Source organism: Stegostoma tigrinum, chromosome 25, assembly GCF_030684315.1.
Source record: "Stegostoma tigrinum isolate sSteTig4 chromosome 25, sSteTig4.hap1, whole genome shotgun sequence".
Taxonomy (NCBI): Eukaryota; Metazoa; Chordata; class Chondrichthyes; order Orectolobiformes; family Stegostomatidae; genus Stegostoma; species Stegostoma tigrinum.
Window position 1 is genome coordinate 45,778,200 of NC_081378.1, and position 26,439 is coordinate 45,804,638.

Sequence of the window (26,439 nt, forward strand, 5' to 3'; positions counted from 1 at the left end):
CCTTCCTGCTCCTCTGATGCTACTTGGCCTGCTGTGTTCATCCAGCTCTACACCTTGTTATCTCAGAAGTGGTTGTCAGGTTTTTGCTCACTGTGTTCCCATCACTTGCTCAATGAGACCGAACACTAATTTTCACTCTGGATAGCTTTCTGTTATTGACTGCCGGAGGAAAAAGGGGAACCATGAAGCATCCATGGCACTCCACACTGCCTTTGGAGTCAGGACAAAGGACAACTTAAAAGGCCTATCGGGAGCATTGAACAAAACGAACAGCTCTGAAGCTCACTGCAGTGGAACGCTGGCTGTGTAATGAAAGGACAGCAACTGAACCATTTGCCTGAAACGCTCCTGGGTGGGGGGGGGGGACTTGTTTGGCTGATTCAGAAGAGTTGGTCTCTTAGCTGATGCTGCACCGCCCATAAAAGTGGCCCTTGGTAATGAGCTGTAGGATTGCAAAGTGACTGATGTATTTTACAGATTGCTCTATTTGGGACTGACGCAGTGGCAGTACCTGTCTGTAGGCGCTGCTGCTGATGAGTTGACGCCTGGCTTGTGACCGGGGCATTGACCCAATTGCCTGCATCTATGTCTGGGGAAGAATGGATCAAAGTGAGTATACCTATCACTGGAATGTCTCCACAGCAAGCTGACGTCAAAAAACAATATTGAGAGGTGCAGGGCTTTATAAGAGCCGAGAGCTACTCGTCAGCAGTAAGAAACAAAGAGAAAAGAGGCAAAAAGCAACACACTGGTGAGGGAGAATAGCCATCTATAGGACTTTCTGAATTCCTGGTGATCTAGTTTGCAGGGACAGAATAGCCGAAGCGCTTCAGCTATTTCAAGTAAGTAAGCATGCAACTTTCCAATCGAAATTGTTCCCTTTTTTAACTTCAACTCGAACCCGCAACTGTGCCCCCCCCTTAAGGGAGTTGAATTCATTTAGTTTTTAAATCATATTTCCTTTCAACTCGTAAAGGTGTCCCTGCCATTAAATTACAACTGTAATTCGTAGATGCACTGTAAATATCTTTGTGTAGTTAGTTGGGTTTTGTTTTTAACTAGAATCGTTTATTTTTGCCTTCAATGGAATGTTTTGCAAATCTTACGATTATTGTGGGGTCCGAGGAATTGTTTTGCAGTCGGGGCATGAGACGCGAGAAGGACAGGACAGACTCTCCGACCCAGTGCCTGGGGTCAGAGTGGGTGCTGAACCTCGTGGTTAATCGGTGCCTCGGTAATTTAATCGCCAACCAAAAGCGGCACGTTAATGGAAGAATCCGTGCAGCAGGTTTGAAGTGTGGTAACGACTCTGGGACTGTCATCGGTGCAAGCTTGTCTTTGTGTTGCAGGTACAAAACAGTCATGCCCTGTCTGAAACTGTGCACCTTCCTCCTTGGAGCCGCGCTGGCCCTGAGCTCTTTGGACGGATTCCAAGCTGCCCCCGGCAGGTCTGTATGAGAACCAGTTTCCTTTTTAAAACCACTTCATTTTGCCAATTTTATTTCCTCTCCTGCGTGAAGTTTTGATTGGAGATAGTTGGGGGGATCCTTTTCCATCGGAAACGCTAACTAGAAATTAGTAATGTGTCATTGATTGCCTCAAATTTCTCTTGTAATCCGTATATTTAAGATTGGTCATTTTCTCGTTATTAATTCGAGTGACTACGAAAATAAAGAGGATGTAGGAATTTGTCAGCAAGCAAACTGTGCTAATTGAAACCACTCCAGCGCAAAGGCTCGGTGATAGTTTAGACATGCTGTTACACACCTCTGGAACAAGTTAGATTTGAACTCAGGCCTCCAGCTTCAGAGGTAGGAACACTACCGTTGTGCCAAAGGAGACCAGCATGGTGTAATATTGTTGTTATGTTTTGGCTGTTGCAGTTCAGACTCCAGAACCCTTTTATAATGTAGTATGAGACCAATAATAAGATCTTTTGTAGACTATATGAATTGGTAGAGTCTGTCAGGGGAAGAATTTGAGCAAGTTATTTTCTTGTTGTAACCTTTAAGGACAGGGACACTTTTAAATCCTTGCAGCATCTGCCTCATTGTCAATTACGCCAGTCTGGTCTCAATTCAGAGAGTAGTTAAGTAGTTTTGTTTTCTACTCCAAATAGTGCCGTACCTAACCAAGGCTGACCCTCCTGTGTAGTAATTGAGGGAGTGCTTCACACTTCTAGGAGCCCATTTGTTCCATTCTGCAAATGAGCAACTCACCCTGTGTCACTACCCTGGCTGCTTGCACCTTGTAATGCTGCACTTTTCTGATCATTGTCTAACTCTCCTTTTGAAAGGATCAACTGAACTACAGAAGCAGACAATAAGGACACATGGTCAGAAGCTTGCTTAGAGTAGTAGTTTTGAAGGGACATCTTAAAGGGGAAAAGGCAGGCAGAAAGGAGAGGCATTCCAGAGCTCAGAGCCATGATACCAAAAATACACTGGTATCACAGGTGAAGGAATTCATATCAGGGAAGTGCAAAATTCAAGAATTGAAGGAACACAGAGAATGTAAGTAAAGCTTGTAGAAGTTTACAGGAGAGAGAGATAATGGGAACTGCAGATGCTGGAGAATTCCAAGATAATAAAATGTGAGGCTGGATGAACACAGCAGGCCAAGCAGCATCTCAGGAGCTTGCTTGGCCTGCTGTGTTCATCCAGCCTCACATTTTATTATCTTAGAAGTTTACAGGAATCCACTTTAATCCAATGTATGTGTGAGTAGCCTCTGTGTCTTGATTACACGTTTAAAAGTTGGACTTTAGTGGATGCGAAACATCTGTAATTTTCTTTTTCTTATTTATATATACTCACTCACTTCAGTGATTTATATGGGAAATCAGACTAGGCAGCACAGGAAGTAAAAAAACAAAGTTCATGCATTTTTATAGCAACATTCATAATCTCAGCATTTTCATAGTTGATTGCCAGCCACACTGTTATTTCAAAAATGAAACAGCCAGTTTCCAATCAGAAAATGTCTCACACTCAGCAATGAAATAACTGACCAGGTAACCTAATTTAGTTCATTGTCACATTTGGATAGAGCACATGCTTGTGAAGTGCCCTGAGATATTGTGGTATGTTAGATATTCCCATATAAATGCATATTGTTCTCCATGCCATTGCATGGCTTTAGTAGATTTAAGCATTTGTGTAAATAAATGAAACCTAACCCAAAGTTCAGGATGAGCCTTAAGTCGAGACACATATTGAGAAACCAGGTCCTTGCACAGGCAGTACTTGTGGGTTCAGTGTAAGGGACTCAAATGTCACTGGCTATGTTCATCTAAGTGGAAGAGATCTCCAGTGGTAGAAGGTGGATGGGTCAATAGGTCAGTCATCATTGAATTTGAATGATTATTTCAGGAATCAAGGATAAATTAAGAGATCACTTTGCAACCTATCCACTTTTTTCTTGCTGCTGTGCAATTGAATTTAACAGGATGAAGTATCTTGTAAAAAACATATGGAATGTGCTCATGTTGATTTGAGTTCCATTAAATTACAATGAGAAATTTATTTGTTTAATCCAGTGTCTGATCACAATGCTTTGCGTGACGCTGAACAACCTAGTGATGGAAAAATTGTCATTGGTGTGTCGCACGATGCAAATAATCACAACTAGTAAACTAAAAGTGCTTTTAACACAATGAACCGTCCCAAGGCACTTTGCAGGAACATAGTCAGGCAAAAAATGATCGTGAGTCAAAGAAGGAGATGTTAGAAAAGATGATCAAATATTATTGAGCACTATATTAAGAGAGGGGAGAGAGAATTCACAACAGGCCAGAGATAGACGTACTCTGAGTTCTCAGAGGAACCTTAGAGTTGAAACAAAAGTTACAGTGAAAGAGAGAGAGGTGAAGTCATGGAAAGGCTTGAACATGAAAGTAAGAAATTGAAGTGTTGGTAGTTAAAGAGCACAAACATGATGGTAAACAGAACTGGCTGCAGTGTAGATGATGGGCAGCAGTTATGGTTGAGTTCATCTTTATCAAGAGTGGAAGTCAGGAAAAAGAGTACTGGGTGTAATAAAAGCTAACTTATACTGCTCCCCAAGCCAGGCCCCAAAGAGCTTGTTGCTGCTTTTTCTAACCATTATTATTATATCTCACTAAACCAGATACCCTGCACATTCTACAAGCCAAGATGAGTTTGACTCCTGGTTGGTTCCAGCACTGAGGAAGAGGGCACTCATGGGCTGGTCAACGGCTTTACCTGAGGAAGACCTTCTCAAAACAAAGAGGTACTAATGAGCGCACGTTATTTGAGTCCAGACAAGAATAATCTTCAGCTCAAATTGCCACCACGTAATATTCTGGTAGAAAGAGCTATTTGTTTTGAAAGTCGAAGATGCTAATAGCACATTTTTAACATCAGAGAGAAGAAAAGACAGCTTAATATGTAAGCTGTACACCCAGCATTACAAATGAAGATGCGGTATACAAGGTATAGAAGCTTTTTAGTAAAGTTAAAAGCAAAGAGCAGGGAGGGATTGTTAATACTATACTGTACCCAATCGGTCGTCCTTTTACAAGAAGGTGCAAAAGTATTGAAGGTTCGGGAAAGATGATTCTAAATAAAAAAAACTAGAACTCTTTGGAATGAGGAGACACAAATAAAGGTTAAAAACACTGAATAGACCAATTGATTGAATGGCCTGTTTCTGTGCTTTACTTTCAGTGGAGACAATGTTGAACTGTAAACAATTGAGGAAATCAATGTCATGTTCAAATATTATTGTTTTTGATCAATCCCATCTTCGTTTCTCAGGGGCTGGTTAGCTATGTTAGCCGTACAGCTAAACAGAAATGTAGGAACCAGAGTAGGCCATTCAATCCTTAATGCTTACTTTACCGTTCATTATAATCGTGTCCAATTATTGAGCTCAATACACTATCCTGCCCTCCTCCCATAGCCATTTAGCCTCAAGACTTATATCTACCTTCTTGCTAAAAAGACAATCTTTTGGCATCAGAGATAACAGTATAGACCTGGATGAACAGAGCAGGCCAAGCAGCATCAGAGGAGCAGGAAAGCTGACATTTTGCATTGGCAGTTCCCACGATCTTTTGGCATCAACTGCTTTCTGTGATAGTGAATTCCACAGGCTCAGCATTCTCTGGGTGAAGAAATTTCTCCTCGTCTCAGGTTAATACTTTACCTTCAAACTACATAGAGTGACACCAACAGTGCAGGCTTAATATCTGCGCTAGTCTAGTTAATATGAAGCTCCTGCTCTCTCAACCTCTCCTGAGGCATGGTGACTGTCAGGTTAAACACACCACTAGCCATTTCTGTCCAATAGTAGAACATCATCTGAGCCGTAGTGACATTCACTTCAGGACTACATCGAGTTCTGACCAGAAAGAGTGTGTCACATATCTGACTTGGTTAAAATTTGAGAGTTGAAGTGTTTCCCTTCTTGAAAATGAAACAGGAATATTTATGTATTTCTGCCTCATCAGTCAGAGCTCCTATTTTCTGATTTTCATCACCTCATGTTAATTATCTTTCAAAGGTAGCAATGCAAATGCCAAACCTTATTCACAAACAACATTTCCACATGAGGATAATGTTGCTGATGTTGGAAATCTGAAATATGAGCAGAAAATGTTGGAAATACTTAGCAGTTTAGGCAGTATCTCTGGAGAAAGAAACAGAGTGAACATTTCAGATCAGTGACCCTTTGTCAGCACACAAGAATCAGTTCAAATGTTTCAATTCTTCTGCATGAATGTAGTGCAAATACAAATAAAACAAAGTTAAAATTTATGGTGAAGGAACTGAATGCCAATAGCTAACAAGATATTAATAGAGGCTTACTATAACATTGATCCAGCTTTTTGCTTGTGCTAAGACAGAACAGTGGGAACAGCAGTATCTTTAGCTTAGTGCTGCATTTTAATGAGGCAGGGTTCAGGTATTTGAGATAAGTTAAGGGACAGTGAAGGTATTGACTCTTAGATGTTCATTTCATTGAATGATGATGGTGGTGCATTCCAGTTGACTGACCGAGTCTATGTTACTGTGGCAACATGCGCATGCATGTTGTCCTCTGGAGCTAGGTATAGCAATTTGTAGAGGCTTCAATTTCTTTCCATTGCTGACTGACCAGGAATCTCTGCCACTCTCACCTCCTGCCATTAGCACTTGTTGGAAGGTCTTACAGGTTGGTACTCAACCTGAAAACAAAAAGTGCTGGAAATCACAGTGGGTCAGGCAACATCCATAGAGAGAAAGCAAGCTAACATTCGAATCTAGATGACTCTTCAACAGCGCCGAAGTGTAGAGTGTGCAGCACTTTTGCAGTAGCTGGGGGAGAGTTTGAGCGCTGGGGGAGAAAGGATGTTGATCGTTCAGGTTAGGTAACTGGAATGTGAGAATGGCAGAACGATGGTGTGTCTAAATGCTAGACTGGAAAGAACAAACAGTGTCACTGGGGTCGATGGGAGGAGAGAGAGGAGATGGCGACAGAAAGTATTACAAGCAAAGGTAAAACAAAGGGAAGGAATGGGTTCAAATTTGAAGCTGTTGATCTAATTATTGAGTCCAAAAGGTTGTAAAATGCCTGGTCTGAAGATGAGATGTTGTTCTTCCAGTTTGTACAGTGATTCGCTGGAGTACTGCAGCATGCCAAGGACAGGGACATGAGCATGCAGACAGGATGCTGTGTTACAGGCTAAGGAAGGATGGGATCATGCTTGCGCTCAGCGCGGAGGTGTTCTGCAAAGCTCCAATGTAGAGTAAGTCACATTAGATGCAGCAAATACAATACACATGATTGGAGGAGGTACAGGTAAAGTGCTGCTTCACCTGGAAAAACTGTTTAGACCCTTGGATGGTGAGCAAAAAGGAGGAGATGGGGCAGGTGTCGCACCTTCTGCGGTTACGTGGGAAGGGGCTGGTGGTGTTGGTGGTCAAGGAATGGATTAGGGTGTCCTGGAGGGAACGTTCCCTGCGAAGTGCAGGCAGAGGGAGTGAGGGGAAGATGTGTTTGGTGGTGGTGTTCTGCTGGAGTTGTCTGAAGTGGACTTTAAAGTCAAGTTCTAACTTAAGCTGTTGTCGGCTGTTTCAAACTGTACTACAGAAGTGGGAAACATGCATGGGCTGGATTTTTGTAGGAATAGTCGTGTCACACAGATTGCACACTGACCACTTTTTTTTACAAAATAAGGGAATTCCACATTTCTGAGAGGAAGTTCCGCCGAACAGAAGAGCCTTACTTCAATTCTGTCAATTCATATGTAGCGGGGAACTGTCGGAGGAAAGCAAATCACATTCCAGATCACAGCAGTCATCTTCCATATTTTGCAGTTTAAAGGTTCTAAAAATCATGTTGACTGCCGCTGTCAAATCATTAAGTACACAAGAAGGTAGAATACTCAGCAGGTAGGGAACTTCTTAAGTAGGGTGCCAGCTAGAGAGGGTGCTAACTGGATCGGGGTAGGACTCCAGGTGGGTAGGATACCAAATGGGATGGGGTTCGAGCTTGAAAAGAGTGGGATGCAAGGTAAGTATTTAGGGGTTTGTGTGGGTGAGAGGTTTTGGATCCAGCCATGTTCAGGACCAGTGTTTTGGGGGTGTGGGTGTGGATGGGGTAGTGGGGTGCGGTGGGAGCAGTAAAACTGGGTCATGTTCAGCAGGAGTGATAGCAGTGGGTCAGATTGGATCTGGCCCAGTGCAGTGGGATGGGGATTGGTGGGAGAGAATCAGGGTCTGGTTGGTGGGGGAGATGTACTTGGGAGTGTGCAAGCTAAGTATGGGGCCCATTGGATTCAGGGTTAACCTCTTAATATGTCTAACTTTTCTTGACCAACTATTTAGTTTAATTTCATCCGAATGCTCCTAAGTATCTGGTTTAAGTGGAGACTCTGAGGGTTCCAGATACCTAGCAGAATATTCAGTTTTGTGGGAAATTCTGTTGGAGTGTGCGATAGTGGGGACTAAAATGGGTCACCATGCACAATGCTTATCTATGCTGGAATAATGAGCGTCCTGCCAGTGGAAAATCCAGGCCATGATTTACTTTGTCGAACACTTGTCACCATATAACCTGATCAGGACTGATGATTCCCAGTCTTACTTTAAAAGTGGGCTTTGAGCTTTATATTTGAGGGGGTTGATGTGAGAAAGAATACAAGAGATATGCTGTTGTGGTACAGGGCAAGGTCTGCAGACTTTGTGATTATCATGTTGCTTTACTGCAAGAAATATTCCATTTCCAAGACTGTCTTTACTGACTCAAAATTAGGGATGTAAAACATTTCTGAGGCCGTAAAAAGAGACCGTAATCTGCTGATGATATTACATATTCAATGTGTGGTTCATTACCAACATTGTTAAAAGAATTGTGAAGCCAGATCTAGAGTGCATGCTAAAGGAGGTCGTACCAAACTGTTGATTGTCTGTCAGACCCCAGACTGGAGTCACCTAACAGAAGAGGCATTAGATTGATACCCTCATTTCAGAATCTGATGATGCATTACAATTTATAATGTAGAAAGCAAACATCTAATTGGCGAATAAACTATGAGGATAAGCTCTACAGAGAAGCGAAATTAAACTCGGAGGATTATTTATATCATTATAAGAGTAAAACAAAGGCAGAATGTGATGCAGATTCAGTTTAGCAAAAGGCGCATTTGGGTTCACATTGGGAAGTTCATAACACAATAGTGTTGCATACTGTCAAAGAGAGTTGAGAACGCAGGAAGACTGGGTATGCCTAAGAAGCAATTGGATGCCAAAAGGGGAACACTTGAGCCTTTCACACTAACTGAAATAAGATGAATTCAAGGTTTTCTATTGCACAATTATCTTGTGATTTAATGCTCAAAGGAATATCAGACTGTGGTATAGATATCTTGTTGGAAAATAAGTGCTCATGGTGCTGCTAATGAGTGTTACCTATAGATGCATTTTTAGACAAAAAAAAAGTGCCTCATGTGGTAGCACGGGACTGGGTTCCTCGGTCATTTTCACCCATTTTTGGGCACCTCAAAATAGATAATTTCATGGAATTTTGTAGGAAATGCAGCAGACTGGATTCTCAGCTGAAGGTATGTGAAGTAGTGTTTGTGACATTGAAAGAAATAATGATTTTAAAAAATAATTTTGAACTATCAGTTAATATGTTTCTATTTAAATCACTAGGAATACAATTTCAATGTAGAACTTTAAAATCAAATCGAATTGCATTATACTAATCCTTTTATAGTGCTCTTGTATTTGCTGTAACTGGTCTAACCTCGGCATCAGGCACAGTTTCTGTCCTGGAAACCAAAGTGGAAAGAATTTCAGCTGATATTGTCTTAAAAGAGCAATAGGATTCATTCTAGATTCTTAATATCCTTCAGACTATATTATTCTTGATAATATTTCCCCAGTATTAATATTTTGTATTGCTGTTTGATTTACAGTTTCATAATTCGGAAATACTTGTGCTGCTGATTGGTTATCTATTGACAATTCCAAATAAAAATTTCCCTCCTATAAGATCCATTCATTAAATCAGGAAAGTTGTCTGTATTACAAAGCAATATTAGGCAGCATTTTTCCTGCACAGTAGGTGCAATAAATCTAGAATTCTTTTCCCAGAAGACTAGAGGTTGGGCAACTGGTGCTTGCAATTAGATTTAGGTCGTAGAATCCCTACAGTGTAGAAACAGGCCATTCAGTCCAACAAGTCCACAACGACCCTCAGAGCATTCCACTCAGACCCATCCCCCTATAACCCACCTAATCTACACATCCCTGAACACTATTGGCAATTTAGTATGGCCAATCCACCTATCCTGTTCATCTTCGGACTGTGGGAGGAAACCGGAGCACCCAGAGGAAAAGACACACAGACATGAGGAGAACATGCAGACTCCACACAGACAGTCACCCGAGGGTGGAATCGAACCTGGGTTTCTGGCGCTTTGAGGCAGCAGTGATAACTACGGAGCCACCATGCTGCATTTGTGGGGTCTTTTTTGGGTTTGGGAAGGGTTTTACAGGGAATGGTACAACGACAAGGAAATGGATGTACAGATCAACCTATGAGTTAGCTGAATAACCAAACAGGTGAGAGGAACTGAATGACCTCCAATTTATTCCTAAAATTTTAAGTTGAGTCACCGCCAGTCTTCTCGCTCTAAAGAGAGTGAGGCCTGTGGTCTGCTAGGACTAAGGTGACTATTATGTAACAGCATCAGAGTTACAATAACAGTTTTCTCACGGGATTTTCTTTTTGAAGAAGCTAAGTCTTTTATCTTGCTCCTTTGTAGCGCAAAATACGGTGATTCCAAGTGAGTTCTGACGTTTATTCTCTTTATCTGTTGCAGTATTCGAGTGAAGAAGAGGAGGTGCAACACTGCCACTTGTGTCACACAACGTCTGGCGGACTTTTTGAGTCGCTCCAACAACAACTTCGGTGCCTTCTACTTGCCAACAAATGTGGGATCAAACACTTATGGCAAGAGAGATGCCGTGGGGGTGTATAGCAGAGAACTCTACAGTTACCTCCAACGCTAGAGCTGAGAGCAGTCCAGGGCCTTTTTCTTAAAATTGGAAGATTATTTCTGTAGCTCCAACATTGGTAGAGGATCATAATGCTGTTTTAGAAGTTTTAAGCAGTGGTACCCTGTTTTACTGTTCTTGCTATGGCACAACAGTATGGATTTCAGGTTCATTGCCATGTGTATGAAGTTTCCTGCATGTTTTTAATTTGAAGAAACCTGCTGGTACTACATGAATTAATTGTAATAACTAAGTTATTCTGAATCTATTAAAGATGAGTATTGAGAATTTTTTTTAAAAGTTGGACAATATTTGAATTTCTGTGTAGATACCATAGTGAGAAAGGCATGATTTATATGTTTTCTGCTAAATAAGATAGCTGATGTGCAGAAATCAACTAAATGCTCAGGAATGAGCAAAATGAACTACATCAATACATACGCATTTCATCCATTTAACTGGTGTGGCATATGCTCTCTCTGTCTGGTAGCACCGTACTTATACAGGAACAAAGGACTTTCCAACAGGAGTCGGTCATTTGCTCCTTCAACTTGCTCTGCCATTCAACAACAGCATGGCTGATCTCACTGTGGTCTCCTGTACTTCCCTTCTGCCCCCATAGCACTTAACTCCCTTGCCATGTCAAAAATATATATAGTTCAGCACTGAATGAATTGATAAGGGAATGTTCCACATATTGGAGTCTTGTCATTACATGAGACTCTACCACAAACAATCCATCTCAGTCACCAATGATCCCCATTAGCAGCTATTCATTCTTCCAGGCTGATCTTTACATGCTCTTTGGTATGCCCAACTGTGTTTTTTCTCTCTCTGGGCTCCATCTCCACTTATCATTTACTCCTTCCCCTTCCCCCACCCCTTCTGCAGCATATAAATGAACTTTTTCCTAGCTACCATCCATTCTGAAGAAGGGTCACTGGACCCAAAACATTAACCCTACTTTCTCTTCATGACCTGCTGAGTTTTTCCTGAAGATCTTATATGCTTCAGTCAGGCCACTTTTCATTCTTCTAATCTCCCATGGGTTTATGTCTAACTTTTCTTTGTTAAGATTGACCGTTTCTTGCAGGAATGAGTCCTTAGAACTGAATATTCAAACAGAGAACCTAGACATAGTTTAATAAGGAGTGAGATCCAGTGTGACTGTTATGGAGTACTCCTGGCTTGTAACCAAATAAAACCAATACCATGCATTGGCAAGTTTCATGTTATCTGCCTAACTAGGAGCAAACTAATCATCAGGACAGTAATTTGTAAGGCTGCCAGTGCACATTGAGGGATGTAGATTGGGTGAATGGCCAAGGTCTTTTTCCCAGGATACAGGAGTCCAAAACTGGAGGGCATAGGTTTAAGTTGAGAAGAGAACGATTTAAAAGGGAGCTAAGGGGCAACTGTTTCATGCAGAGGGTGGTGTCTGTGTGGAAGAAGCTTCCAGAGGAAATGTTAGAGGTGGGTACAGTTACAACATTTAAAAGATATTTGGACAGGTACATGATTAGGAAAGGATATGAGCCAAATGCAGGTGAATGGGACTAGTTGAATTTAGGATACCTCGTTGACATGGGCGAGTTTGGCCAGAAGATCTGTCCTGCACTGCATGATTCCATACGTATCTCAGCAACCACCTCCCATGGCCTGTATACTCCTTCAGATCCTATCAGTGAGTCATGCGGCTGGTTATTTATCAAACTGATAGAGTTATTTGAGCAAAAATGAGAGGAGGTTTGACGATAGCTCTCATGCTGATCTGTTTCTGCATCATTCATTCTAAGTGAAACTGTCCTATGTTACTGCAGATCTGCTTGAGTCATGTTTTGAAAGATAAAATCAGTCACTGAGGTTTGCTCAGAAGCCAAGAATTCTTCTTCAGCTTGGACCTCACATTGCACTACATTTATCCCTCCAACATTGGAGCCTTGGATAAACTGTTTGATTGTCTGTGACTGATGCCAAACTAAGACAACTTCAGTACGAGCACACACAAACTTGTATATCTAACCTCAGATACCACCTCCTCAGGCTCTGGCCCCAATATCGTCAGAGGATTCAGAGATTGAAATGAATGAAAGACTGAAACACACTTCCTCCATCTTCAACACAATACCTTCAAAACTCCTTCTGTAGCCATGCTCATGATTTCTGCCTTATAGAGTCATACAGCACAGAAACTCACCCTTCGGTCCAACTCGTCCACACTGACTGAACTCGTCCCATTTGACTGTATTTTGCCTGTGTCTCTCTAAACTCTTCCTATTCATATAACCATCAATGCACCATCCTCTGCCACTTCCTTTGGCAGCTCGTTTCATACACAACTATCCTCTTTGTAAAAATGTTGCCTGTCTGGTCCTTTTTAAATCTTTCATCTCACCTTAAACCTATACCCTCCAGTTTTGGATTCCCTTACACTGGGAGAAAGATCTTGGTTATTCACCTTATCTATGCCCTTCAAGATTTTGTAAACCAATACAAGGTCACTCCTCAGCATCCCACTCTTCAGGGAGAGAAGCCCAGCCTACTCAACACCTCCCAATGGCTGAAACAACACCCGCCACCCCCACCCCAGTCCTGGCAAAATCCTGGTAATTTTTTTCCATAATGTCTCAAGTTTAACAACATCATTCTGATAAAACAAAGACCAGACTTATATGCAGTATTCTAAAAGTGGCCTCACCAATTGTGTTGTACAGCTGCAACATGGTAGATTATATAATACAAATGAAGGGCCCTTCAGGATTGTTAAAGGTACTGTGCATTTGGGTAAAAAAAAGTCAATAAATTACTCGCAACTGTCAAGGTCTTTGCAATTGTCAATCTGTTAAGTCATTTAAATTTCCGGACGATTAAGTTTTTGAGAAAACTATCTGGGTTGTGAAAAATACTAGTTATCTATTGAACTCTGTTTACATAAACTCGAAGGCAAACTAATTTCAAAATGTATTCCTATTTTGGGTGTTTATCAGTTCATAGTTTGATTGGCAAGTCTAAATGCTAATAACATTTTTGAAGTGGGGCTGTGAATAAAACACATGTTTTAATAAGGCGTTAAGTAATCAAAGGTAAATAAATCTGATAAATATATTTTTATCACCGAGAGTCATTTTTAAACACTGAATTCTTCATTACACAAGAAATTTGTCTTTTTTATTTTCAAAAACATTTGGATAATGGATGAGATGCCTGGAAGGTATAAGGGCAAATTGTAATGCATGAAGACATAGGTTAGCAATATGTTGGCTTAGGGGCTAAGAGGACCATGGGAATATGTGGAGTGACACAGTTTGGCACAGAGACTATAGGCATCTTAAAGAGTATTAGGGACCATTGGGTGTAGGAGAGAGCCATAAATTACAATAAACAGTATGAGGGGTCATGGGATGGGTGGAGCATGTAGATTTGTATAAATGGTATCAGGGCCTTGGAGGCATGTAAAATGTCATAGGTCACCACGGGTTGGCATAGATGAACCTTGGGAGAGTGTTGGGGGGCGTTGAGGGAATATAGGGGTTTTTTTTGTTTTATTATTTTTCCAAAATAGCCGATGAACCTAATGGACCCAGTTCAAAGCCTGGGAGCTCCTGTGGCTGCCTCCAAATCTTTACAAGGGTGATGACCAAATTCCTACCAACGCACTTCCCCATAAGCATTTACCACCTGGGGCTCTTTGTTCTGTGTCAGCTTTCTGGTGACAGAAACTTTCCTGACTTTGCATTCCTACCCCAGAAGTCTTTGTGCAATCTACAACATGGACAACAGAGCTTTAGCTTATGAAGCGTGCAAGTTGGGTGTCTTGCTGATCTGATTTGGTATCTGTTTTGTCATGCCACCATGGCATTTCGTGAATGTACTTCGTAGAAACTTGGCACTGGGCATATGCTGACAATTCCTGCTGGATTCCATATATCCTCAGCTCCGGGTTCATATTGGATATTTTATGTCCAACATGCCCATCATGAGTATCCATCATCTTCCCCTGTTTTCCAAAAAAGTCATCAGGTACTATGTGTAGATGCATAGAATCTCCATTTGGTGGTAACAAGTCTATTGTCAAGTCTCTACCCCTGTAACCCGGCATTTCCATGGCTAAAACCCCTAACCTACACATCCCTGGACATTATGGTAAGTTAGCATGGCCAATCCACCTAACTTGGACATCTTTGGATTGTGGTAGGAAACACACGCAGATAAGGGGAGAACATGCAAACACCGCATAGACAGTCAGCTGAGGCTGGAATTGACCCCAGGCCCCTGGTACTGTGAGGTAGCAGTGCTAACCACTGAGCCAAAATCAGGGACTATTGACAAGAGCCTGTAATTATTTATCAACCAGGAATTCTACATTGTTTCCACGGTGTGAGTAAGTCTGACTGTGTGGAACAGGTAGACCATGTTAACTCTGTTTTCTCCTTCACAGACCTGCCAGACCTGCTGAGCTTTTCCAGCAATTTTAGTTTTGTTTCTGATTTACAGCATCCACAGTTCTTTTGGTTTTTATTTAGGCAGACCACTCAGTTGGTTGGCAATTGATCTGGGTTGCCGAGTTGGATGACACTCTCCCACTAAAAGCACTGGGTTTCTGATGGTGCTTTTTAAGGCCCCAGACCTTTTTCAGGATCGTGACATTGCAACACATGATGACGATGGACTTTGCACACTGGTAATCCTGCGATCAATGGACCTGTGGTGTTCACAATATTGACCAACCAGGATGGACGGTTTGAGTTTGTATAGCAACACTTAAATGTAATGGATTATCAAAGATGGAATCTCTAATCTATTGTGGGTGGTGAGCTTGGCAGTGGTTGGTCAAATCATTGTTTGCCACTTCAGTGGGTATAGACATTTCAGTGTGCAAAATAGAAGGCTTTGCACCTGCACTGGTATCTGGTTTTGCAGTCATGTTATGCCTACATGTGTAGGCATATAGTTTGGATGGTGACAATGGCTTCTGTTTCAGTACCAGTGTGCCAATAAATTCTTTGATGCTCACTGTGTCAAATATTGCTCACTTTAAGGGTCATTTCTGACCATGTGGCTAGGCCAGACATTTCATGCATCCTGATGCAGTTTGGTACATGCTCTTGTTTGAAAGGCTGCCTGGGTTTTGGATGCATCATTGCATGAGTTGAATGATTTGTTCTGCCCTTTGCTTTCTGCATTGGCATTTCCAATGTCCTCTAGTGCCACGTTTATTGCACACTGTCTTAAAAGCTCAGTAGTTTCTGAGTACATATATGAGGTGCTTACTGGGCTTATCTGTAGTGGATACTGTGCCAATGATGGATGAATGACTTATAATCTGTGCAGAGATAGTAAGAACATAGAACATAGAACATTACAGCACAGTACAGGCCCTTCGGCCCTCGATATTGTGCCGACCTATCATGCCGATCTCAAGCCCATCTAACCTACACTATTCCATGTACATCCATATGCTTGTCCAATGACGACTTAACTGTACCTAAAGTTGGCGAATCTACTACTGTTGCAGGCAAAGTGTTCCATTCCCTTACTACTCTCTGAGTAAAGAAACTACCTCTGACATCTGTCCTATATCTTTCGCCCCTCAATTTATAGCTGGAGTCTACGATAACACGGTGTGGAGCTAGGAGGAACACAGCAGGTCAGGCAGCATCAGCAGAGTAGGAAAGCTAACGTTTCTGGTCGGGACCCATCTGAAGAAGGGTCCTGACCCTAAACGTCAGCTTTCTTGCTCCTCTGATGCTGCCTGGCCTGCTGCGTGCCTCCAGCTCCACACTGTTATATAGTCTGTGCATTTTGTCTACTCGTTGGTTTAGTGTCATAAGCATGAAGAAGGTACTTCATCAAAGCTGTCTCTGAACTCAGAACTTGTACATATGTGTGCATAGTGTGTGTATCTTTTAACTAGCAAGTGATTCAAGTTAAAAATAGACAACACCAAAGCTTAGTCTTAAACAAGATAAAGGTTATGTTGGTGATAACACTATATGGAGCTGGATGAACACAGCAGGCCAGGCAGCATCAGAGGAGCAGGAAAGTTGATGTTTTTGGAAGGGCCGAAACGTCACCTTTCTTGCCCCCCTGATGCTGCCTGGCCTGCTGTGTTCTTCCAACTCCACACTGTGTTATCTCTGACTCCAGCATCTGCAGTTCTTGCTGTCCCAAAGGTTAGGTTAGTTAAAGGTTATAATTATGATATAGTTATTCAGGTAATAGCAATAAACTTATTCAGCTAAATAGGCACACAAAAGTTTAAAAGTAGATAAGGAAAAACAATACTTATAGAGATGAAAATCAGATCAGTTTCTCGGCCTTTTACCTGGGAACATTTCTCTTCCCAAAATAAAGTTGTTAAAACTTGAAGATAATTTCAGTACCTGTGACAATATCAATGGCCACATAGTCATCCTTGTTCCTTGCTCTTTTGCAGTTACATCATTTGCAGATTGCCTGGATTATTTCAAGTGACCAACAGTTTATCTCCAAATATCTTGCTCTTTATTCTTTCTAAGTTAAGAACCCTCTTATCATGGCATCTCTCAGAGATTTTCCTGGGGGCTCTGATAACAATGGCTGTTAGCAAGTAGTCTTTATGCAGTTAAAACTCAAAATGACTGCCATGCAACTCTTCTCAGACATGATTGTCAGATTAACAGCCCCATATGTTCTGTGAGCTCCACCTGACTGACCTCTTTACAGTCACTGCACTGCCCATGTGCTCTTTCACTCTCTGTTTCATTCTGTCTCTTTTTAGGAAGCTACAATTCCTGCTCTCCCCTGCCACTGGAACGGAATGTGGAGGATTAAAGAAAAAAACAAGAAACGATTACTTCAGCAAAGCAAAACAAAACACACAGAATAAGAAGAACCCTGAGGTTTTAATTCAAGGTTGTTGAACTCAGTGTTCAGTCCTGGAGACCCTAGACTGCAGAATTCTCAGCAATTTTGTTTTTATTTCAGATTGCAAGTACCTGCAGCACTTTGCGTTTTATTTCTGGAAGTGCCCAATGTTTTCTTCATTGCTGATGATTTTGATAATTCTGCAATGAAAATATCTTGCATTTACAATTGTATCATTTTGACGCAATGAAGGGCTGGGCCAAGAATTGACTCATTTGAAAGATATCAGTCACTTAACGCTTTGCAAACCCGCTCTCGCACTAAAATAATGTGGTGTTATATGGTACTAAATCTATTTGGTGTATCCAATTTTTTGTGAGTTCTCTTGTTGACAAAAACGTGTGGCTGCGCCAATGTCACATCCCAAAATAATATATTGCTCATCTCAAGCACTTCTGTGGAATTGTCTTTCGAGTATTTGTAAACACTATTGATTATTCTATTACACAGAAAAGTGACATTTCAAAGATACTGAATGATGCTACCCGTAAGAAACAGTTAACAATCCAATATTAGAGATAATGGGAACTGCAGATGCTGGAGAATTCCAAGATAATAAAATGTGAGGCTGGATGAACACAGCAGGCCAAGCAGCATCTCAGGAGCACAAAAGCTGACGTTTCGGGCCTAGACCCTTCATCAGAGAGGGGGATGGGGAGAGGGAACTGGAATAAATAGGGAGAGAGGGGGAGGCGGACCGAAGATGGAGAGTAAAGAAGATAGGTGGAGAGAGTGTAGGTGGGGAGGTAGGGAGGGGATAGGTCAGTCCAGGGAAGACGGACAGTCAAACCTGCCTGCCCTGGTCGACCCATCGTCTCAGCCTGCTCCTGCCCCACCGAACTCATCTCCACCTACCTGGACTCCATTTTCTCCCCTTTGGTCCAGGAACTCCCCACCTACGTCCGTGATACCACCCACACCCTCCACCTCCTCCAGGACTTCCAATTCCCTGGCCCCCAACACCTCATATTCACCATGGACATCCAGTCCCTGTACACCTGCATTCCGCATGGAGATGGCCTCAAGGCCCTCCGCTTCTTCCTGTCCCGCAGGCCCGACCAGTCCCCCTCCACCGACACTCTCATCCGCCTAGCTGAACTCGTCCTCACACTCAACAACTTCTCTTTTGACTCCTCCCACTTCCTACAGACTAAGGGGATGGCCATGGGTACCCGCATGGGCCCCAGCTATGCCTGCCTCTTTGTAGGTTACGTGGAACAGTCCCTCTTCCGCACCTACACAGGCCCCAAACCCCACCTCTTCCTCCGGTACATTGATGACTGTATCGGCGCCGCCTCTTGCTCCCCAGAGGAGCTCGAACAGTTCATCCACTTCACCAACACCTTCCACCCCAACCTTCAGTTCACCTGGGCCATCTCCAGCACATCCCTCACCTTCCTGGACCTCTCAGTCTCCATCTCAGGCAACCAGCTTGTAACTGATGTCCATTTCAAGCCCACCGACTCCCACAGCTACCTAGAATACACCTCCTCCCACCCACCCTCCTGCAAAGATTCCATCCCCTATTCCCAATTCCTCCGCCTCCGCCGCATCTGCTCCCACGATAAGACATTCCACTCCCACACATCCCAGATGTCCAAGTTCTTTAAGGACCGCAACTTTCCCCCCACAGTGATCGAGAACGCCCTTGACCGCGTCTCCCGTATTCCCCACAACACATCCCTCACACCCCGCCCCCGCCACAACCGCCCCAAGAGGATCCTCCTCGTTCTCACACACCACCCTACCAACCTCCAGATACAACGCATCATCCTCCGACACTTCCGCCATTTACAATCCGACCCCACCACCCAAGACATTTTTCCATCCCCTCCCCTGTCTGCTTTCCGGAGAGACCACTCTCTCCGTGACTCCCTTGTTCGCTCCACACTGCCCTCCAACCCCACCACACCCGGCACCTTCCCCTGCAACCGCAGGAAATGCTACACTTGTCCCCACACCTCCTCCCTCACCCCCATCCCAGGCCCCAAGATGACATTCCACATTAAGCAGAGGTTCACCTGCACATCTGCCAATGTGGTATACTGCATCCACTGTACCCGGTGCGGCTTCCTCTACATTGGGGAAACCAAGCAGAGGCTTGGGGACCGCTTTGCAGAACACCTCCGCTCAGTTCGCAACAAACAACTGCACCTCCCAGTCGCAAACCATTTCCACTCCCCCTCCCATTCTCTGGATGACATGTCCATCATGGGCCTCCTGCAGTGCCACAATGATGCCACCCGAAGGTTGCAGGAACAGCAACTCATATTCCGCCTGGGAACCCTGCAGCCTAATGGTATCAATGTGGACTTCACCAGTTTCAAAATCTCCCCTTCCCCTACTGCATCCCTAAACCAGCCCAGTTCGTCCCCTCCCCCCACTGCACCACACAACCAGCCCAGCTCTTCACCCCCACCCACTGCATCCCAAAACCAGTCCAACCTGTCTCTGCCTCCCTAACCGGTTCTTCCTCTCACCCATCCCTTCCTCCCACCCCAAGCCGCACCCCCAGCTACCTACTAACCTCATCCCACCTCCTTGACCTGTCCGTCTTCCCTGGACTGACCTATCCCCTCCCTACCTCCCCACCTACACTCTCTCCACCTATCTTCTTTACTCTCCATCTTCGGTCCGCCTCCCCCTCTCTCCCTATTTATTCCAGTTCCCTCTCCCCATCCCCCTCTCTGATGAAGGGTCTAGGCCCGAAACGTCAGCTTTTGTGCTCCTGAGATGCTGCTTGGCCTGCTGTGTTTATCCAGCCTCACATTTTATTATCTAACAATCCAATATTGTTGGTTCTATCCATTCTTATAACTCCGTTTTACAACACTGTTGAGATTGTACTAAAGACAAAATTAGACAGTTAAATTACAAACATTAAAAGCTGGCAAACATTGCAAATTATTAACATTTGTTTGGAAATACTGAAATCTCTGAAAAATTTCTTCACCATTGGCTGTGCCTTTTTATCGAATTATTACTGCTCTCCTGAATACATGATCGAACCACAAAGGTTGAAAGTATGTCAGCCACAAATCAAATGTGATTTTTTTTTCCCATTAGATCTATTCAAGATCCATTTGTTTCAAAATTGCTTGCTGCTACAGAAGTTAAAAGTTGCTAAGAAGAGATGTAAAGTGAAAACTTTTTTGTCTTGCTCTCATCAGGAATGCAGTGAGGATTTGCCGTTTCACTTTCTGACTCTTGAGCCCCCAGACATGGTGAGTATAAAGGGTGGCACGATGGCTCAGTGGTTAGCACTGCTGCCTCACAGCACCAGGGCCCTGTGTTCAATTCTACCCTGGGAAAACTCTCTGTATGGGTTTCCTCCCACAGTCCTCAGATATGCAGGTTAAGTGGGTTGGCCGTGTTAAATTGCCCATTGTGTTCAGGGTTGTGTAGATTAGGTGGGTTAATAGGGGGATGGGTGTGGGTCGGATGCCCTAAGGGCCAGTGTGGACTTGTTGGGCTGAAGGGCCTGTTTCCACATTGCAGGGATTTTATGATCTAAATGCTTTGAGTTTGCTTTTCCCTCAAGTAGTGTGCCAAACATAATGACAAAACCATTCATTCATATTGATCATCTGGAACTGAATTGAATAGAGAGTTGAGGAAACATGATTAGTTTGTCCAATTTGATGTGAATTTAATATTCTAGCTGATCTCCCCGGAACTGCAAAGAGGGAGAGGGAGAGGGGAGGAGTTCATTTTATCTGCTTCAGTCCAGGTGTAAATGAGATGGTTGAGCTTGAAACTGATATCTGGTTACTAATGCTCCAAATATACTGTCACACCATGCTAGCTTGATGTCTGTTTGCTTCAGGACAGGAAAAAGTTATTTGCAATGTCCAGTTAGGGGTATTTTGCCACACACAAAATCTAGATTATCATTTTGAGGCAGTGTTGGAACCACTGACAACTGCTCAACATATGTCTCTAAGAAATGTAGTACTTTCTTTTCCTGGAATATTGCCTGACAAAAATACTAATTTTACTACAAGAACATGCGCTGTCCACCCCCCTTCTCGTCGCCCAAAACCCACCCCTACCCCTGACCTGAGGCACCCCATAATACCACCCAATTCCCCACTACTCCACACTACCAAACGCACTAACCATTTCCCCTCCACCCCAACTCTGCACTGCTGTGATAGCTCCCTGTCAGAGCTGGATAATTTTCAACTCTTCCCTGTTGGGAGAATTTAGATAAACATCCCATGTGAAGGGAATACTATTGTCTTTTCTGAACAGGGCTGGTAATGGATTGATGTAATAGCTAAAATGGAAGCCAATTTGTAAACATCACTTATTCTACAGGATAAGTCAATTTCTGTTATTTCTCTGAAAATGTATCATTCATAACATGTGTTTATGACTAATAACGCTTTTCAAAATGAGAGCTACTTGACATAGATCAGTATGTACTACAAAAGCTGCAGCCTATAGGCTTCTCACACTGTTCTTAAAAGGAGGCATTGAGATAAACAACACCATTTAATTTTCACTGCAGTTGGAAACCATCTCTTACAGCATGGCATGACATTGCAAGGAAGAAGATTAGGGCGAGGAGCTGGCTAGCTCATTGGCCTAATGGAGAGCATGTGGATTAGATTAGTGTTGAATTTGATTCCAGGGGACTTTTGTGTTGCAGTGGTAGTAATCCTACTTCTGAGACAGGAGACCCACATTGGGGTCTGATCAGCCCCAGAAGTGTGCAACCACAGAGGATAGAGTAGCAATTTATGATCACATGTATTTTTAAGAAACAAAACAGCGAAAGGTTTTATAAGTTGCCATGCTGTGGAGCCCTAAATTAGTGTGTGAAATCGTAAACAAGAAGGAAAATAAAGTAAAAGTTCATTGCAGCTCAATGAATGGCTCCTGGGTTTGGGGTAGCTTAGAAAGCTAGGTTGAAACCACCATGCAGGGCTGGGTAAGATTGCAATGGCAGGCCAAGACCACTCCTGCCAGGCTGAAATGAGACCTCTATGCTGGAGATGAACCTCCACGCTCAGCTGTTGGAAGATTCAGACACTGTCTCTGAAACAAGGATGAGACCTCCATGCAGGGAGTGAAGCTTCACATCAGGCTGCTCGAATACCTGGAAACCACTGAAGGAGATCTCCACAATGAGAAAAGACCTCCATGCTGGGACAAGGATACCTGGCCAGGCTGAGGCTGCACCCCTGGACAAGACTGGCGCACAAGGATGCCACCTTGCCAGGCTTATGCCATTCCATGCCATTAGAATCCACCTCATCACTGGGCCAGGACCACGAGAGGACTCCTTCCATCGAAATCATTAAAGGGCGGAATGGAAACTTCTTAAAATAGAAAGCATAGAAAGAGTAAAAAGTCAAGCAGACAGAGTGGCCGAGCTCCTGAGCTGAACATTTAACTCTTTCTTAAATAAATTCAGTGACTCGCCCTCTACAGCCTTCCATTGAGAATTCCATAGGTGCACTACACTTTGAGTGAAGAAATCATTCCTCATCTCAGTTCTAAAAGGTTTGCCCCATACCCTGACACTCTGACCCTTAGTTCCAGATGCTGCAGACAGGGACAACAGTACATCTTGTAGATGGTACACGTTGCTGCTACTAAGAGTCTATGGTGAAGGGAGTGACATTTTAAAGAGGTGGTGCCAATCAAGTGGGTTGCTTTGACCTCGATGGTATCATGCTTCTAGAGTGTTGTTGGAGCTACACCCTCCAAGCAAGTCTGAATCATTCCACCACATTCCTGAATTGAGTCTTGTACGTTGTGAAGCTATTTTGGGAAGTCAGGAGGTGAGCTATTCACTCCAGGAGTCCTAACCACTGACCTGCTCTTGAGGCTGAAGTATTTTTATTGCTGGTCCAGTTCAGTTTCTGGACAATGAAGTTCATCGATGGTTATATCTTTGACTGTCAAGGGGTAGTCATTTGATGCTCTCTCGTTTTCTATCACTAGAAAAAAATATTAGTGAAACTAGTGAGGCCAAAGACTGATAAGTTCCCTGAACCTAATGGGTTGCATCCTATCATTGTATAGGAGGTAGCTACAAAGATATTGGATGCACTGGCAGTAGTCTTCAAAGGAGCGGTTGATTTGGGAAAAACTCCAGAGGATTAGAAAACTTTAAATGTTACTCCATCTTCACAGACTGCGATCTCCACCCCAGACCAATTGAAGCAGCAGAATAAAAACCAAAAGTGCTGCAGATGTTGTAAATCGGGAGCAAAAACAGAAGTTGCTGGAAAAGCTCAGCAGGTCTGGTGTGAGCTCTGAGGAAGGGTCACCAGAACTGAAAAGTTAACTCTGATTTTTTTCTTCGCAGATGCTGCCAGACCTGCTGAGCTTTCCAGCAACTTCTGTTTTTCTTCCTTAGCGGCAGGACTTTATCTCAGAAGGTAGAAGAATGGGCTGCATTGTATCTATACTCAGCTTCAGACTGAGTCATCAGCCATGGATGCAGAGGATAGGCTTGGTCTCCCATAGTTGTACAGCACCTGCCTCTTGAAACAGGGACATGAGAATCCTCAAGGACGAAGGCATCATGGCAGCTCTCAAGCTATGTAGCACAGACACCTACGGTGTTTTATTGTTTATCACAGAGAACTTGTACATTGACTGAATAAAACCCTTTTCTGTTTATATTATTAACCATGTTATGCTATGGCACTCTCTACCCAAAATGTGTGAAGCCTACAATATGCCAAGGCGACTAGAGCCTGCAGTGACACCTCAGTCATTTGGAGAAAGTAGCATCGAGCACATTAGACCCTGGGCCTCCTACACGTCCTGTTCATCCTGAAGGGCCCTTCAGCGGCGTTCTCTACATGGAGGCAGTTTGGCAGTCTCTGAAGGTTGCCATTGATGCTGGGACACATCTGATCCTCCTCCAGTTCTCTGCACCTTTGGTGTCCAGCAGCCATAGCAACAATAACCAATGTTGTGGTTGATTCCATTAATGTAGGTTACTATGAGCCTATGTGGAGAAGGTCAGAAATAAAACAGCCCCTTAGTAAGGTGAGCAGTCAACACTCACTCTACTCACAAATGACTTTCTCTTCCATGCTCTAAGATGTAGGGGACTTGACGAAGAGGGTCATGGAAGGCCTATACGTGGATCAGTGACATATAGGTCAATATATGCAGCACAAGCCATGTTGCACAGACAGCAGCAGATTGTAACACCAGTAAGATTACTGAAACATTGCTTCCTCCACACCACCACATCCCACATCTCCCATGAGCGGCAGCATCACACAAAGGAGAATGTTAGCATGTCCTTACAGTTCAATGTCAGAGGATATCAGTTTCGTACCTTTGATGATTTTGGATTGCCCTTATAACTTGTGACTCACAGATGCCACTTTAAAGTTTGTCTGTGATCACGTATGCTTCATGGAGCTGACTGTAATCAATCTGAAATAACCAATGGCATGGGTCAAGATTGCTTATGGCTGGTATTTGTATCCCACATGGTTGGATACTGCATGCATTTCACATACAGGGCACAATGATTACAGAAGCCATTACACTGTACTGTGTAAGTGCCCAATTGATGCAATTTCCCCTTGAAGGGCCTCACATTGCTCACAAGTAGAGACTGAATGTTTAAACTGAAAAATCACTTACTCTACCCATTCTGGACATAGTGGCAACCATTTTGGTTTCCATTGCACATTTGCAATTCAGATAAGGATGGAATGCAATAAAGGTCAAGCTTCACAGTGTGAGTCACCGGCTGGTAATCTAAGGCACCCCTCCCCACTGCCCCACCTGAAGTCTAGATGTACATTCTTCCTTACACTCCTGTCAATGCCATTGGTTCTGAGATTCTACACATTCCCACTCAACTATTTTGGAGCAATACATCTACCTCCTTGAATGATAACTGCTGGTAACCATGACAAGCTGTCTAGCTTTGTGTCTGTACAATAAGGCAAGGCCGGACAGAAGTGCTATGCACCTATAAGTTTTGAATGAGGCAACAATGGACACAAAGACAAGGTGTTGCAGAGGTGCTGTGAACATCCAAACAGGAACAAAGTGAATGCATATATAAATGGTTTGTACGTAAATGTAGGCAGTATGGTCAGTAAGTTTGCCAAAGACACCAAAATGAGTGGTGCAGTGGATAGCAAAGAAGATTACCTCAGAGTACGACAGGACCTTGATCAGATGGGCCAATGGGCCGAGGAATGGCAGATGGAGTTTAATTTAAATAAATGCGAGGTGCTACATTTTGGAAAGGCAAATCAGGGCAAGCCTTAAACACTTAATGGTAAGGTCCTGGGGAGTGTTGCTGAACAAAGACACCTTGGAGTGCAGGTTCATAGTTCCTTGAAAGTAGAGTTGCAGGTAGACAGGGTAGTCAAGAAAACATTTGAAAAGCTTGCCTTTATTTGTCAGTGCATTGTGTACAGCAGTTAGAAGGTCATGGTGCAGCTGTACAGGACATTGGGTAGGCCACTTCTGTAATACTGCATTCAGTTCTGGTCTCTTTGCTCTAGGAAGGATGTTGTGAAACTTGAAAGGTTCAGAAAAGATTTACAAGGTTGTTGCCAGAGTTGGAGGGTTTGAGCTACAGGGAGAGGCTGAATAGACTGGAACTATTTTCTCTGGAGCATCAGAGGCTGATGGGAGACATTACAGAGGCTCATAAAATCATGAGGGTCGTAGATAGGGTGAATAGCCAAGGACTTTTCCCCAGGGTGGGGGAGTCCAAAACTAGAGGGCATAGTTTAAGGTGAGAGAGCAAAGATTTAAAATGGACTTAAGGGGGCAACTGTTTTCATGCAGAAGGTAGTGCATGTCTGGAATGAGCTGACAGAGGAAGTGGTGGAGGCTGATAGAATTACAATTTTAAAAAGGTGTCTGCAAGAGCACATATAAATAAGAAGGGCAAATGGGGCCAGATTAATTTAGGATATCTGGTCAGCATGGACGAGTTGGACCAAAAGATTTGTTTCCATGCTTTGCAGTTCCACGACTGTACAAGTGCTAAGGGGACAAGTGAAGAGCCCTGAGA

General features: G+C 43.3%; 1 protein-coding gene across 2 annotated transcripts; it reads left to right on the plus strand.

The window, feature by feature from the left end:
• The first annotated feature begins 492 nt into the window (after positions 1-492).
• Positions 493-11,239, plus strand: LOC125463344 (islet amyloid polypeptide-like). Of its 2 annotated transcripts, none has more exons than XM_048554546.1 (4): positions 493-609; positions 1,350-1,448; positions 4,129-4,251; positions 10,337-11,239. In XM_048554546.1, the coding sequence occupies exons 2-4, from the start codon at positions 1,363-1,365 to the stop codon at positions 10,524-10,526; spliced, it is 399 nt and encodes a 132-aa protein (XP_048410503.1). In that variant the 5' UTR covers positions 493-609; positions 1,350-1,362; the 3' UTR covers positions 10,527-11,239. The 2 variants fall into 2 exon arrangements, with proteins under 2 accessions (XP_048410503.1, XP_048410502.1); XM_048554545.2 differs by lacking the exon at positions 493-609 and adding an exon at positions 627-842.
• Positions 11,240-26,439: the final 15,200 nt, after the last annotated feature.

What these genes read in the sequence shown, in the direction of transcription:
- LOC125463344 (XM_048554546.1), top strand. Translation starts at nt 1,363, where the DNA reads ATGCCCTGTCTGAAACTGTGCACCTTCCTCCTTGGAGCCGCGCTGGCC. An exon ending in TTCCAAGCTGCCCCCGGCAG is followed by an intron (nt 1,449 to 4,128) that starts GTCTGTATGAGA and finishes TCACTAAACCAG; the next exon opens with ATACCCTGCACATTCTACAA. An exon ending in GACCTTCTCAAAACAAAGAG is followed by an intron (nt 4,252 to 10,336) that starts GTACTAATGAGC and finishes TATCTGTTGCAG; the next exon opens with TATTCGAGTGAAGAAGAGGA.